Below are 16,063 nucleotides of genomic sequence, written 5' to 3'. Positions count from 1 at the left end.
ATAAATGCATTTTAAAGCTATGAATTTTCCTCTGACCTCTTCATATAGGTTTTAAAATGTAATGTTCACTTTATTTCTAAGGAGTATATAATTTTTATTTTGATATCTTGCAGTTCAGTTCAGTCGCTCAGTCGTATCCGACTCTTTGTGACCCCACAGACTGCAGCACACCAGGCCTCCCTGTCCATCACCAACTCCCAGAGTTCACTCAAACTCATGTCCATGGAGTCCATGATGCCATCCAGCCATCTCATCCTCTGTCGTCCCCTTCTCCTCCTGCCCCCAATCCCTCCCAGCATCAGACTCTTTTCCAATGAGTCAACTCTTCCCATGAGGTGGCCAAAGTACTGGAGTTTCAGCTTTAGCATCATTCCTTCCAAAGAAATCCCAGGGCTGATCTCCTTCAGAATGGACTGGTTGGATCTCCTTGCAGTCCAAGGGACTCTCAAGAGTCTTCTCCAACACCACAGGTCAAAAGCATCAATTCTTCGGTGCTCAGCCTTCTTCACAGTCCAACTCTCACATCCAACATGACCACAGGAAAAACCATAGCCTTGACTAGACGGACGTGCTTTTCCTCAACAGTATAGATCAAGGATAGTATTTTTAGTTATTTCATTGCATTATGATTAGCAAATATATCTTGTATGGCTTCAGTTTTTTCAGCACTTGTTTTCATTTGTCATCTCACACATGGTCAGTTTCTAATCAGTTTTCCATGTGAATTTCAATATAATGTACTCTATTAGATAAAAACGGTGCAGGTATAGTACACTTATGATTGATCTTGTTAACTATGTTCTTCAAATCCTCTATATCTTCAAATAAGTTTTTGTTGATTTACTCTTAATTCCTGAGAAAGATGTATCTATGCTAACATAATTAACACTTGATTGTTGACTTATTTTAAATCTTTGTGTACGCACTCTTGAGGATATACTTGTGTGTGTACCTGTGTTAGATACAAACAATTTTTTTTTACATTGTATAATTTAAAAGCTTTGTCCCCCCCTCCACCCCCCACCCGCCACACACACACAATTAGCAAATGGGTTTCATATTCGACTGGAAGTTTTCTTCCTACAGTCACCTTTCAAGTGCAAACAGTTCTTTTTGTTGTTGTCGTTGCTAAGTCCTGTCTGACTCTTTGCAACCCTGTGAATTGCAGCATGCCAGACTTCTCTACCCTTCACTGTCCCCCAGAATTTGTTCAAACTCTTTTGCATTGAATCAGTGATGCCATCCAACCATTGCATCCTCTGTCGCCCCCTTCTCTTCCTGCCCTCAATCTTTGCCAGCATCAGGGTCTTTTCCAGTGAGTCGGCTCCTCATATCAGGTGGCCAAAGTATCGGAGCCTCACCTTTAGCATCAGTCCTTCCAGGGAATATTCAGGGTTGATTTCCTTTAGGATTGACTGGTTTGATCACTGCTTAATGGATTTCTGCTTTTCGGAATATGAAATATTTAGTACTTTTATAAGTCAACTTTTATACATACACATTTTGTATGTACAGGTGTATTTAAACTTACACTTTTCTAACTTCTAGAATAATAATCTATATCCTCCTCCTGAGTATAACACAAATATTAGTTAGCTTGTTTTATTTCTCTTCATTCTCACCCCCCTACCATGTCAATATCATCTGGAATTTGAAGTCCAGATTTTCTTTTTAATTTTTAGGATCCAGACCAAAAGAATCTATATTTGAAGTCACTAATGGTTTTGAACTCTTGTTTTTTTAAAATAGTAGACAAAATGTGGAGGAGAGACCGTAAATGTAAAAAACTGTGTAATCAGAGTTACCTAAACAAAAATCTTAAAATCCAAACTTAAATCAGTAATCAAAACAGAGGGAGATTTCAATACAAACATGGTGGTAAAGTAAATTAACGCTTCTCGTTGTGACCCAGGATATCACAAACAACATCACCTGTACCTCTAACCTCACAATTGATCCCACATGCAACTCTTTTCAACCCTACACTGTAGCCCTCCGTGCTCTGTCCATGGGATTTTCCAGGCAAGAAGACTGGAGAGTGGGTTGCCCTTTCCTACTCCAGGGGATCTTCCCGATCCAGGGATTGAACCCGCATCTCCTGTATCTCCAGCATTGCAGGCACTGTTAGGGAAGTAGTCTTTTTCAGGCTTCAGAAACAAAGAAAGGAGAGCAGACCTCTGACTTGTCCCTGACTTGCCTGCCTGCACGTACACTGGCTGTTACCAGCCAGCTGGGCAGCATCAGATATAAAATAGGGAGTGAGTCTTGGAATTCTCCTGAGCTCTGGAGATCCAATCTCCCAGGCCAGAGAGTATCAACACTCACAAGATAAAACATACAGCATTGTGAAAGATTAACGTGACACCAGAACTGCAGTTTGCTCACAGACAGATGATGTTATCAGTTTGCAGCCTGGGATTATAAGTAGGAACCCCCAAACTGCAATTTTGAAGTCTCACCCGTGGAGTGGACACTGCCTAGGACCTTTTCCCAAATGGGGGTTTCAGATTGCTGCTGTTACACGGGACTTCCCAGTGCTGTTTGAGTCTGGATGTTGGTAAAAACCCAATTTGGTTATGTATCTGCTGTTTTGTTTCTCTTTCCTTTTAATGATTGTTTATTGAAAGTAAGTTAGATAATTCTCTATTAAATATTGAAATTGTGTATGACAATTAGTTTCTTTTGTTAACAAATCCTTTGAACCTGAGATGAAAGTTTAAACTTTGGGCAAAACACAGATTCTTTTACCACTGCACCACTTTGTATCTATCTTTATAGCACATTTCTTTTTAAAATTTTATTACAGGTAATTTGGTATATGTGTTATATTCCTTTGTTAGTTGAGCCTTTTCTGATTCATTTATTTCATCTCTCTCCTATCACTTGATTTCTAATTTCTCAATAAAGACATTCAATAATGAAATTAGATGGATGAATAAACAGCAAGTATTCTAAGCCTTAAAGAAAATTTTCAGAACTTAGACTTAGCAATACATTTTACTGGCACATGGCCCCCTTCTGGTATCTCATATCTTCCTCTTAGAATCTTTTCTTATTCTTGCAGGAATACAATTCCAGAAATTCTTTCAGGGAGGGCTTGAAAAGTCAATCCACACTTAGATGATAGTTTCGTTGGACACAGAAATTTAGTTTCAAAATTATTTTCCCTAGATTTTAAAAACTACCAATTCATTGTCTTCTTATAACTAAAGTTGTCCAAATGAGAAGTCTGACATAACTTGATTTCTATTTCTTTGCAAAGAATTTTCTGTTTCTGCAATTTTCTCCTTAACTCTTGTGTTTTGACATTTTATCACCATGTCTATAGATAAAGATACTTTTAATTCATCTCTGTATACTCTGCATTTAGTGGAAAACTTGCAGTCTGAAGATATAAATTCTGTGAAAGTCTCCTTTTCTTTACTCAGGACCACCATGTATGACACTTGGGTTGCGCATTGCTCTCTACTAACACACTGTACGATGGCATACTCAGAAGATTTTAAGGCTACATTATCCTACACTGTCACTTTGACATCTCTGTGCTACTGTGGGGCCCTGCTACATGGTTATCTGACAACTCAATCTAAAAGACTCAGTCATGCTTGTAATCCATGTACATACTACTATGTTCTCCTGTCAGAAAAAAATAGCCACAGCTGTTTTGCTTTGTTTTGTTTTACTCTTAGAATAGTTGGGACTTTACTGTTTCCCATTATAAATGATTTCCATGCACTAATCCAGAAAAATTTATCTATTATGCCCCTTCCAGCCTAAACAGATTCCACAATCATAAATACCATGAAGTTCCTTTAGCCAAATGAAAAGATTTCTTACTTTTTTTCTCTAGTCTAAGAATTTAAATTCAAATTCTGCCTTGGTTAACTTTACTGCTAATTCTAAAATTGTGTTCTCTAGGCATACTTGTTGTTTCTGAAGAAAATTCATTTAAGAATAATTTCTGTCGCCCAGTTCCTTGATATTAATGTAAAAAAATCATGAAAATAAAAATTCAAACATTTACAAAGACATCACAGGAAAAGGCATCTACAAGACAGCTTGCATAGGCAAAATCATTGTTACTCGATTTTCATGTTGCAGCAGGGAGAAAAGTGAAAAGCCTATTAAACAAGGATATGCTCCCTTGCTGGAAGTAGTCTTATGGTTGATATATATACAAGTTAATCAGTATGACTTTCTTCTGCTCATTATTCTCCATGTTATAATAGGGAGTGTAAGTGGACATGCTAAACTAGATGAAATCTAAATCTCCAGAAAGAAATTCGAGTGGTTTAAGGCCCAACCCTAGAGTTGGAAATTTTGTTAAGAACACTGAACAACCTTTGCCCAGGGTTGTGATATGTCTGAACTCTGTTTCACATTCCCTCTTGGACTAGAGTTTTCCTTCCATGGCATTTGAAAATGATAATCCCACTAACTGGAAACTAAGTCCTACACAAATCTCCAACATCATTTCGAACAATAACAAAAAATAAAGCTGATAGCTTTAGGTATTTTGTCTTCCCCTGAATGTTAAAAACACTGATTAAAAAAAGAATGATAAGGATTTTCCCCTACCTTCTGGCAATTTAAAATTATTGCCTTTGATCCTGTAAAACAACAGAGAGAAATTGTTCTTTATTTCATTTCACAAATCTGCATCCTCCATTTTTTTTGCCACAGGAATTCCTTCTTCTGGGTACCTTGTGCTACCTCAGTCCCAAGACCAGTTATCATCTTGGTCTGGGTCCTCTGAGGGAAAGTGGTAAAGAACTGCTGCTGCTAAGTCGCTTCAGTCGTGTCCGACTCTGCGACCCCATAGACGGCAGCCCACCAGGCTCCCCCATCCCTGGGATTCTCCAGGCAAGAACATTGGAGTGGGTTGCCATTTCCTTCTCCAATGCATGAAAGTGAAAAGTGAAAGGGAAGTCGCTTAGTCATGTCTGACTCTTAGCGACCCCATGGACTGCAGCCCACCAGGCTCCTCTGTCCACGGGATTTTCCAGGCAAGAGTACTGGAGTGGGGTGCCATTGCCTTTTCCAGTAAAGAACTGCTCAAGCTCAATTAGTTCTCCTATTTTGCTCTCTGTTTCTGGCTTTGACCATTCAAAGCAAAGTTCCTTGGATTGGTTGATAATGATACTCTCTAGATTCTTATGCTGCCGTTTAGTAAAACCACCTGAAATATTTATTGTATAATGAGCTCTCAGTCAAAGAAAAGAAATATTGAGGTTTGGGGACTATCATCTTCTTGTTTGCCACTCCTTGGACTGCAACCGCCCACTCTATTCCAGATATAGCTTGAGCAGATAGGGATAACAGTGGCAGTGGCCACAGGACTGGAACCGGCCACAAGACTGGAAAGGTCCATTTTCATTCCAATCCCAAAGAAAGGCAATGATAAAGGATGCTCAAACTACCCCAACAACCTAGGGTAATTTGACACTAATTACAAGCTAGCAAAGTAATGCTGAAAATTCTCCAAGCCAGGCTCCAACAGACCCAAGAACTTCCAGATGTTCAAGCTGGATTTAGAAAAGGCAGAGGAACCAGAGATTAAATTGCCAACATCCATTGGATCATTGAAAAAGCAAGAGAGTTCCAGAAAAACGTCTACTTCTGCTTTATTGACTATGCCAAAGCCTTTGACTGTGTGGATCACAACAAACTGGAAAATTCTTAAAGAGATGGGAATACCAGATCTCCTGACCTGCCTCCTGAGAAGTCTGTATGCAGGACAAGAAGCAGCAGTTAGAACAGGACATGGAACAACACACTGGTTCCAAATTGGGACAGGAATAGGTCAAGGCTGTATACTGTCACCCTGCTTATTTAATTTCTATGCAAAGTACATCATGTGAAATGCCAGGCTGGATGAAGCACAAGCTGGAAGCAAGATTGCCGGGAGAAATATCAATAACCTCAGATATGCAGAGGATACCAACCTTATGGCAGAAAGAGAAGAGGAACTGAAGAACATCTTGATGAAAGTGAAAAGGAGAGTTGAAAAAGTTGGCTTAAAACTTAACATTCAGAAAACTAAGATCATGGCATCCAGTCCCATCATTTCATGGCAAATAGATGGAAAACAATGGAAACAGTGGGAGACGTTATTTTTCTGGGCTCCAAAATCACTGCAGATGGTGACTGCAGCCATGAAATTAAAAGACGCTTGCTCCTTAAAAGCCATGACCAACCTAGAGAGCATATTAAAAAACAGAGACATTACTTTGTCCACAAAGGTCTAGACAAAGCTATGGTTTTTCCAGTAGTCACGTATGGATGTGAGAGTTTGACTGTAAAGAAAGCTGAGCACCGAAGAACTGATGCTTTTGAACTCTGGTGTTGGAGAAGACTCTTGAGAGTCCCTTGGACTGCAAGGACATCCAACCAGTTCATCCTAAAGGAAATCAGTCCTGAATATTCATTGGAAGAACTGATGCTGAAGCTGAAACTCCAATACTTTGGCCACCTGATGTGAAGAACTGACTCATTGGAAAAGACCCTGATGCTGGGAAAGATTGAAGGCAGGAGAAGGGGAGAACAGAGGATGAGATGGTTAAATGGCATCACCAACTCAATGGACATGAGTTTGAGCAAGCTTCAGCAGTTGGTGATGGACAGGGAAGCCTGGTGTGCTGCAGTCCATGGGGTCGCAAAGAGTCAGACACAACTGCACGACTGAACTCAACTGATAGGGATAGAACAGTGACTAAAAGAAAATACCTACATTCATAGGACTTACTCTGAGAAGGTAGCAGGAGAGTCAGACAACATATTGGTCACAAAGCAGCCTAAATTATTGTACCAAATATTTTAAAAAACTATGGCTTATTTAAACAAGATACAGATTTATTCATCTCTCATGTGATAGTCCAGGGCTGGTAGCAACGTTTTGCCATTCTCATCACATGGCTTCCATTTCTGGGCCCAGAGTGGTTGACGTAGTTCCTGCCATCATAACTGCAACCCAGCCAGAGGAGAGGGTAAAAGGGCAGCACATATTTATTCATTTTTAGGGCACAAACAAGAAATAATAGTATCACTTTTATTCATATCTCATTGGCTCAGAACGTTGTCTTATGGACAAACCCAGATGTGAAAAAGCTGGTAAAGTAGCCTTTAATTAAAAGCTATGCACCCATAAAGCAGGGAGTGAAAGTAAGCAGGGAAGAATAGCTTTTATGGGTAATGGTGTCTGATTCAATAATAAATGAGTAAATATATTAATATTCAGATGGTACATGGAAGGAAATTTAGCACGTTTTTTCATCTCTGGAATGCAACTTCCACCTCCTTCCTTGTTTGAAACACTGGAAAAGCAGTACATCAAGCCAAGCTAAAAAAGCTTTATTCTAACCTCATCACTTTGGTCATAAAGACACATTCATCAGCTGAAGGGAAGGTATCAAGTGCAGTACTTTATCTCCTTTTTTAGGATTTTTAAATTTCTAACAGTCATGTTAACTGGGTCAGTAATTATCAAGAGCAATTAAAAAGCATCCAGGTTAAAGGAGCAAGGAAAAAAAAGAAAAAGTAGAGAAAAAAAATCTCATGGGAGCACCTGAATCTACCATCCTTGCATGATTTTCTAGCATTCTACAGTCTGGGCAATTAGTCAACAAACTTTGAGGAGCTATTTTCTATCAGGCACTGGGATAGCACTTGTGGAAGAAGACAAGTAGTATTTAAAAATGATAGATCCTACCCTCTAGCAGAAAACAAACACATGAAAATGTAAAAGCAATGAAAAAAATTTAAGGAATAGTACACAGTTCACAAAGCTACACAGTTAATTGTAAATCTACTGTGCAAGGAATAAAGCCTTAAGAGTCAAAAGGAAGAAAACCTCCCCGTGAAATAAAATAGGATGGGGAGGCTTCACAGAGTGAGATCTAAATAAGAGTTTAAAGAACTGGTATAATGATAGGTTTGCGTGGTCTAGAGAATGACAGAGTACTTACTACAACTTAGAAGAGTGATACCACAAAAGCAAAAATAAAGAGAAATTTAAGATGCATTCAGTGAAGAAGAACTAAAAAGCCTCTTGATGAAAGTGAAAGAGGAGAGTGAAAAAGTTGGCTTAAAGCTCAACATTCAGAAAACCAAGATCATGGCATCCGGTCCCATCACTTCATGGCAAATAGATGGGGAAACAGTGGAAACAGTGGCTGACTTTATTTTTCTGGGCTCCAAAATCACTGTAGATGATGATTACAGACATGAAATTAAAAGACGCTTACTCCTTGGAAGGAAAGTTATGACCAACCTACACAGCATATTAAAAGCAGACACATTTCCTTGTCAACAAAGGTCCATCTAGTCAAGGCTATGGTTTTTCCAGTGGTCATGTATGGATGTGAGAGTTGGACTATAAAGAAAGCTGAGTGCCAAAGGATTGATGCTTTTGAACTGTGGTGTTGGAGAAGACTCTTGAGAGTCCCTTGGACTGCAAGGAGATCCAACCAGTCCATTCTGAAGGAGATCAGCCCTGGGATTTCTTTGGAAGGAATGATGCTAAAGTTGAAACTCCAGTACTTTGGCCACCTCATGCGAAGAGTTGACTCATTGGAAAAGACTCTGATGCTGGGAGGGATTGGGGGCATGAGAAAAAGGGAACGACAGAGGATGAGATGGCTGGATGGCATCATGGACTCGATGGACATGAGTTTGAGTGAACTCCAGGAGATGGTGATGGACAGGGAGGCCTGGCGTGCTGCAATTCATGGGGTCGCAAAGAGTCGGACACGACTGAGCAACTGAACTGAACTGAAAGGATAGTGAGTAGAATATTTTACCTAAGCTAGAGGACTGGGGGAAACAAGTAATTGAAGAAGGTACCTTTTGGCAAGATGATAGAAGGCCTTTAGTTTCAGGATAAGGAACTGAGGTTTAATCTTTTAGTCATTGGATAAATAATGATGGCTTTTGATTAGGTGAGCCAACTGCCAAGGCTTTAACAACTTCAAAAGACCATAAGAAACATGGTCCCTAGTCCTCAGGGAGAAGAGAGCCCCTGAACTTTAAGATTCTAGTTGAGGAGAAGAGATATACTATCTGATGGCTTGTTTGGGTAGAAGACACACCACCCTGGCCTTTAAACACAGAGTGATTTTTCCTACCATAAAATGTATCTTATAATGATTTTTTTTCTTTCAACTGAAAATTTTAGATTCTCAGTTGAGTCATCTTTCTCTGGCCTCTTTGTCTGATAGTCTCTGGGGAAAGATGACTCACTGAGAATCTTTATTTCCACTTGAAAGAGAGAAATCACATACAGCCCACTTTATTCAACTTTTAATTAGATGTAAATTTGAACTCCTACATTATAAATTAATAAAATTCATTTTAAGCACAGTCATGTAAATTCTCCCAAGTTTGATTAATATCAAAACTTGACTGTCAAGTGAATTGGAAACTAAGATTTTGTCCTTTTGCCTCAAGGGTATATTTTATTTGGTAAAACAAATAATCAGGATTAGTCTTGAGTTTCGCAAATTGAGAGAGCCTTAGAAATTCGTCCCACGTTAACTGTGTCATCCCACGTTAACTGTGCCCTTTTATACATCATGCCCCCAAAATCTATTTTAAAAAAAAAGACACCTGAGAATACTAAAATCCACCTCCCCAGTCCCCACCCCCAACCTATCAGGGAACTTCAGGACAGGCACCTGGATGTATGTTTAGCAGGCTGGTAAGTGGTTGTTGTAACCAGGGAAGTTTGTTACAAAACTAAGACAAGGTCCTTGCCCTGGAGATTATTTTCCTGTGGAGGAGTGTAGACAATCACAGTATACTCCTCAGTTTTCACCAAAAGCAGAGGACAGGGGAAAATGTTTGATCTAAATGAGAACTAAATCCTAAAAGGTGGGGGGAGGGGGGGGGGAATCCCTGAAGGAAAGGAAGTCTTTGGGCACTGGGTCTCTCAACCTTATCACAAGGATCAACGTTATGCACCAAAGAGATAACTCTTAGTTGTGGGGGCTGTAAGCTGTCCTATACATTGTAGGATGTACCCACTAAATGCCAGTAGCACCCCCTCCCGAGTGATGACAATCAAAAATGTCTCCAGATATTGCCAAATGCCCCATGGTTGGGAGCCTGGGGGAGGGAGGGAGTGCGAAAATTTATCTAGTTGAAGGTCACTGGGCTAAAAAGAAGTTACGGGAGGATTGCTAAGTTGGGATTTGCTGACAGGCCAACATGCTAAAGCACCTATGTTGGCAAAAGCTTGGGACTACATACCCAGAGGTGTACGTTTAAAAAAAGACTAAAATATTAGTAAACAGCGGGGACTGGGGAACTCAAGGCTATCTGTACGTTGACAGTAAATCCCAGCTCGTTTACTAGATAAAAGAACAAATCAATGTATTAGGTTAGCTCCCCCTCCCCTCTGTACCTAAACTCCACTGAGGACTCAGACTAGGCAGGTAGGGACCATCTTGAACACCACTTATTAATAAAACATTTACCATTAGGTGGCACCACTGGATCATGGGACGTTTCGAATTTTAACTGCTAGGGCAACTTTTACCATTCTCCTGATATAGCCCTACATGTATATGCGATCCTAATTACGGATCCACCCAACGCAACTAATTTAAGTGTTTACAGCCGCTTTCTCTGGTAACGTAAGTGGCTCTGAAAAGAGCCTTTGTGTATAACGTAGATGTTCGATTTCGTCCCTTGCGCGCCCTTACTTTGAACTGGTGTACTTGGTGACCGCCTTGGTGCCCTCGGACACGGCGTGTTTAGCCAGCTCGCCGGGAAGCAGCAGGCGTACCGCTGTCTGGATCTCTCGGGAAGTAATGGTCGAGCGCTTGTTGTAATGCGCCAGGCGCGATGCTTCGCCGGCAATGCGCTCGAAAATGTCATTGACGAAAGAATTCATGATGCCCATGGCCTTGGACGAGATGCCGGTGTCCGGGTGTACCTGTTTCAGCACCTTATACACGTAAACGGAATAGCTCTCCTTGCGGCTGCGCTTGCGCTTCTTACCATCCTTCTTCTGCACTTTCGTGACAGCCTTTTTAGAACCTTTTTTTGGAGCAGGAGCGGATTTTGCTGGATCCGGCATCTTTGCAAGAAGACACACCACACGCCTGTACTAAACGACCCGACTACCTCAAAACCGTCCGCTTACACGCTATTTATAGAGCCCGTATGCAAATGGAGGCTAACAGAGTACTGCATTTTTATTGGTTAATATACAACAGTGTCGTCATAGAGAGGCAGAGTCCATGTAAATGAGGTCCTGCTCGCGCTTTCTTAGTGGTTCTTACAATAAATGTCTTGTTAACCAATCAAAATGTTCTGTTTCACACTAAATTAAGTAAATGTAGTTTCACCTGTTTGGGGTCTTTCGTTAAATGATTTTCCCTTTTTCTCGTTGATTGACTTGTATATAGTAGAGATCTGAAGCGCGTGCTAAAGACAAGCTAACTTTCTCTTATTTTTGCATCGTTTTACTCCTCTGTACTATTTTGTGGAAGTTTGGTTCTGGTTTTCGCAACAATACCTTAGCCGCCTACCCCCTCCCCCGCCTTTTTTTTTTTTTTACAGTTTGCGCCTTCTGTCTCATGCAGTTAGGAAGATGGGATCCTACATATCTCAGGACTCTTGTCCCCATTCTTAACAGTTGAAGTACCGAGGAACTATTTGGGGATCGAGGATTTTATCTAACATCTGGCCTAATTCTAGTAACTGTAGAATCAAGCTGAAGCCGATTACCATTCCTACAGTTATCACATAATGACGACCTTCTTCAGTATTCAGATTTGTGCTAACGTTTTGTACTAGCAGCTTGGAAAGCGCTAGAAACGACTGGCAGAGAATTTAGCTTCTTGCAAAGTTTTCTCAGAAATGGCTAGGTTCTCAAAAAAAAAAAAAAAAAGGAAATGGCGAGGTTGGAGCTCTGTATTAAGAAATCAAACCAGCTTGTAAGCTCAGTTAACAAAAACGACCCAGACCTTGCTTCTGGGGCTCCCTCTAGCGTCTGTCAGCTTTAACTCCATAACCTCACCACTCAACGCGTGTTAAACTCCCCTACCCGCTTTACCCTTAACACTCGTGCATTAAGAGTTCACCGACTAAAGTGAAAGCTGGTACAGCTGCTTTTTAAGAAAACGTGGGTGGCTCTAAAAAGAGCCTTTAGATCGTCTACTTTAAAATGTACGCCTTAAGCCCGCTCCCCGCGGATGCGACGAGCCAGCTGGATGTCTTTGGGCATGATGGTCACGCGCTTGGCGTGGATGGCGCACAGGTTCGTGTCTTCAAACAGCCCCACCAGGTAGGCCTCGCTCGCCTCCTGCAGCGCCATCACGGCCGAGCTCTGGAAGCGCAGATCGGTCTTAAAGTCCTGCGCGATCTCGCGCACCAGCCGCTGGAACGGCAGCTTGCGGATCAGCAGCTCGGTCGACTTCTGGTAGCGCCGAATCTCCCGCAGGGCCACGGTGCCCGGCCTATAACGATGCGGCTTCTTGACGCCGCCCGTGGCCGGCGCGCTCTTGCGAGCCGCCTTGGTGGCCAGCTGCTTCCGCGGGGCCTTGCCACCGGTCGACTTGCGGGCGGTCTGCTTCGTACGCGCCATAGTATCTCACAGGTTTTATTCTCCGACCCCCTAGGCAGTCTCATTTATAGACTTAGCCTAGTCTTGATTGGGCCAGAAAAGCTAGCAATTTCCGAAATTGTAATCTCATTGGCTAGAATTCAATCCTATTTGGGCAGAAGATTGTAATGCTAGTCTCTTTACTTACAACCTCCCTTTTCCAGTCCTTTTCTATAATCTTATTAAAAGATTTTTTTTAAAAAGACCTTTTCTTTATATTGCTGTTAACTTTCGTAAGAACAATTTATGAAGTGTTTTTGCACGCTTGGGATTTATATTTTAGCAGGTTCTTTCAAAATACAAGCACGCCCTAGGTTTCAGCATGCATTTCCACTTACTAGTTATTGTAACTCCTCTCCCATAACTAACAAGTTTATTTAGCTCCTGACACTGAGCTAAGCGAGAGTTACATTACTACTGAGGTTCAACAAAACAATATGTAGTTGAAGGAACCAGAAATTAAACTTAACCTTTACCTGGTTCGGAACTATACCAAAATTGTGTGCTGATGGTTACCAACTCAGAGCCATCTGCCTCCCTCCACCCACTGAGTGCGGGTTTTCTCCTCAATCCATCAATGCGTAATTACGTCCTATGGACAAAACGCTTTAATTAAGGGAAGATAAGACCGGAAATATTAATTTCTTCCTTACAATAGTGAATAGTTTTAAATAGTCAAGTTGCTTATCAGTCATTTAACGTTAAAGGGTCAAAGCACATAATTCGTTGATTACTGATTTGCTATCATATTTTCAATAAAGTGTTTCCTAATGCTTACAGTTTCAAATCTTTTCTATTCTCTATACAGAAATTGAAGATCTTTTGCCTTTTATTTCCTGTGCTTTGAAGAATTTCTCAGAAAATTGCATGTAATAAAACAAAAGTTATGTAAGGTTACCAATGCTTAAAGTTGTAATAAACACTTTTAATGATATGCTTATTTGATTGGAACAACATCACATATAAAAACTCAAACCTGAGAATAAAATCAGGCCCAAGAGGCTCAAAACTTAGCTCCAAGGTATGATGATCACTTTCCTGAAGTTTAAAGTGATTTTGAGAGTTTTTCCTGAACATTAAACACAAGGTAGAGACACTCTGTGATGTATGGTTGCCTTAGAAGTCACCTTTAATAACAGAATTCTGATTCATATTAGACATCTCCTTAGGCAGCAGCAATCTCCTGCTATAGAGAGATGTAAAATGTCAGTGAGAAAGTGTTGCTGATATGAACAACTGTTACCATCTTCTGTGGTTATTTTGTAATAACGTCTTGTATATACAGAGCACCGCTCAGTATTTTAAAAATTTTCTATGCATATTATTTAATTCCAACTGTGAAATAGATGTTATTTAAAAACTCATTTTACAGATAAAGAAACTGAGTCTCAGAGATGTTATGGCTCATCCTGGATAAGTAACAAGGCCTACATAATATTCTAAAGCACAAGAATGAAATTACAATGTATTTCCAGTTTCTTCAGGCTTGGGGTATATTTTAAAGCACTAAAGAATTTCCCCAACGTACAATCGAATTACTCAACTCAGGTGTTCCCATCAGAAGAAGAAACTACCCCACGGCAGGTGTTTGGGTTACAGCCCAAAGCTGTCCACCCAAGTGTCACATTTCTTTGAAAAAAATTTTTTTTTAATTTGTTTTGATGTATCCACTCTTGGCCAAGCTGTATGGGATGTGTTCATTTAAACAAGAAAAAGATTCTCAAGCTGTCTGTTTATATAGAATCCAACAGTAATGGGACTTGTATTACCTTTATCAACCAAAAATTGGCACTTGCCACAGGTGCTTGCCGTCTTCCTCTACAAGGATTAAGTCATGGGCTGCTGCAGCTGCTGACCTCCAACACACCTTGAAGGAGTTCAGGGTGGAAAGCAGAAATTAGGCACCCTGGGCTCTGGAAAACTGGCAGGATGGGGCTTTAGATAGTTAGATATTCTCAGGAGCTGATTTCATGAGCCCGATTCTTATAAGAAAATACAGATATAAGATATCTAGAAAAACACTAAAATCCTTCATGGTGATATTTGTTTCTCGTGACCAGCAGAAGTTTCATAACGCCAGCAGAAACTTTCTATAAAAAATATGTGCTTGATTGCATGTGCTCCCTTTTTGCCAAAATCAAGTATATATTGTCTTTTCCCTGTACCTCTTTGGAAGTTTCTCAGAGCTATCGGAGGTGCTGTCTCCCAGGCTGCGGTCCTTATATTGCCCCAAATAAAACTTAACTCACACCTCTCATGTTGTGCATTTTTTTTTTTTTTTAGTTGGTATCTTTATAACAGAGAATGAGAAAATTCTGAAAGGGTTCCTCTGGCTTAATAAAGAAGCTGAATAAGAATTTCTACATCTCAGGAAACAGTGATGCCAACTTAAATGTTAACTCTGAGACAACAAATCAAATAAGATAATCAGAATCGTATATTACTTAGGGTCATAAGTAACATTTCTCTGAATATAACAATCTAATATATGGTCACCTTAGAAGTCATCTTTAATATGATATATGATTGTCTAGAAGTCACCTTTAATAAGAGAATTCTGATTCATATTAGTTCAATTTCACCTAGTCTCACCTAGTATTGACATTGAACAATAGAGTAATAATCCTGTCAGTGTTCTCAATATACCACTTTATCAAAAGCAAGTTTATAACAGAAGAATCTGTGCTTTGCTACAGCTGTGAGGAAGAGCCAATCTTTTTCTCTTTTAATATTTCTGAACTTTCTTTCATTAGAAATAACAAGAATCTGCAGTTTTAAGACTGAGCACTAAAATTTCATTATTTAGTACTGAACAGGGGAAGAAAACAGGCATGAGAAGCTTAAATTTTGCCATAGGAAATAAGCAGGCAAAAATATAATGTTTTGTATGTGCATGTGTTTGTTTTTAATACAAAAGTAATGAACTAAATTATAAGTTCTAGGAAGACAGTTTGTGTCTTTTTTTGCTTCAAGTACCCCCAAGGTTTCAAGTATCACAATTTTGAGGCTAAATCTTCAGCCTGTGGGTTTCAGGCCACATGCCTGCTTCTTTTCACTTTGAATGGCTTGCAGCCCTGGACAAAATTGAGAGAAGGCAAAGGATTTTGAGTTTCCTTTTTTATCCCATTCTGAGCTAAACTCATTCCCCCAACACTCTACTTATTGGATAAACACTTCCCCTTTCCTGCCTGACCCTAACACTACTGCCTGTAAGGTACAGTGAGGGAATGTGTCTGGGAGGAAAAATTTTCCTTGACCCACTTAGGGTCCCTGGCTGAGTCTGAAAAGTAAACAAAGACAGATTAACAGGGGAAAAAGCACACACGTGTTTAAGTTTTACATGATGCAGGAACATTCATAAGGAAATGAAGATCTGAGAAATTGCCTGAGCATTTTTATGCTAGATTTAATGAAGAGCAGGTGTTGTGTAGAAATATGAGAGGTTAATGAGTATGA

General features: G+C 40.1%; 2 protein-coding genes across 2 annotated transcripts; both read right to left on the bottom strand.

The window, feature by feature from the left end:
• Nucleotides 1-10,528: 10,528 nt before the first annotated feature.
• On the bottom strand, nucleotides 10,529-11,127 carry H2BC18 (H2B clustered histone 18). Its single transcript, XM_010803087.3, has one exon. The coding sequence runs from the start codon at nucleotides 11,075-11,077 to the stop codon at nucleotides 10,697-10,699; it is 381 nt and encodes a 126-aa protein (XP_010801389.1). The 5' UTR covers nucleotides 11,078-11,127; the 3' UTR covers nucleotides 10,529-10,696.
• A 1,050-nt stretch (nucleotides 11,128-12,177) lies between these two features.
• H3C13 (H3 clustered histone 13) lies at nucleotides 12,178-12,591 on the bottom strand. The gene has a single exon (NM_001166569.1). The coding sequence runs from the start codon at nucleotides 12,587-12,589 to the stop codon at nucleotides 12,179-12,181; it is 411 nt and encodes a 136-aa protein (NP_001160041.1). The 5' UTR covers nucleotides 12,590-12,591; the 3' UTR covers nucleotide 12,178.
• Between the last annotated feature and the right edge of the window lie 3,472 nt (nucleotides 12,592-16,063).

The sequence above is a fragment of the Bos taurus genome, chromosome 3 (assembly GCF_002263795.3).
Source record: "Bos taurus isolate L1 Dominette 01449 registration number 42190680 breed Hereford chromosome 3, ARS-UCD2.0, whole genome shotgun sequence".
In the NCBI taxonomy this organism is placed as follows: domain Eukaryota; kingdom Metazoa; phylum Chordata; class Mammalia; order Artiodactyla; family Bovidae; genus Bos; species Bos taurus.
The sequence above is the reverse complement of the archived record's forward strand: the minus strand, read 5'-3'. Positions and strand labels throughout refer to the sequence as shown.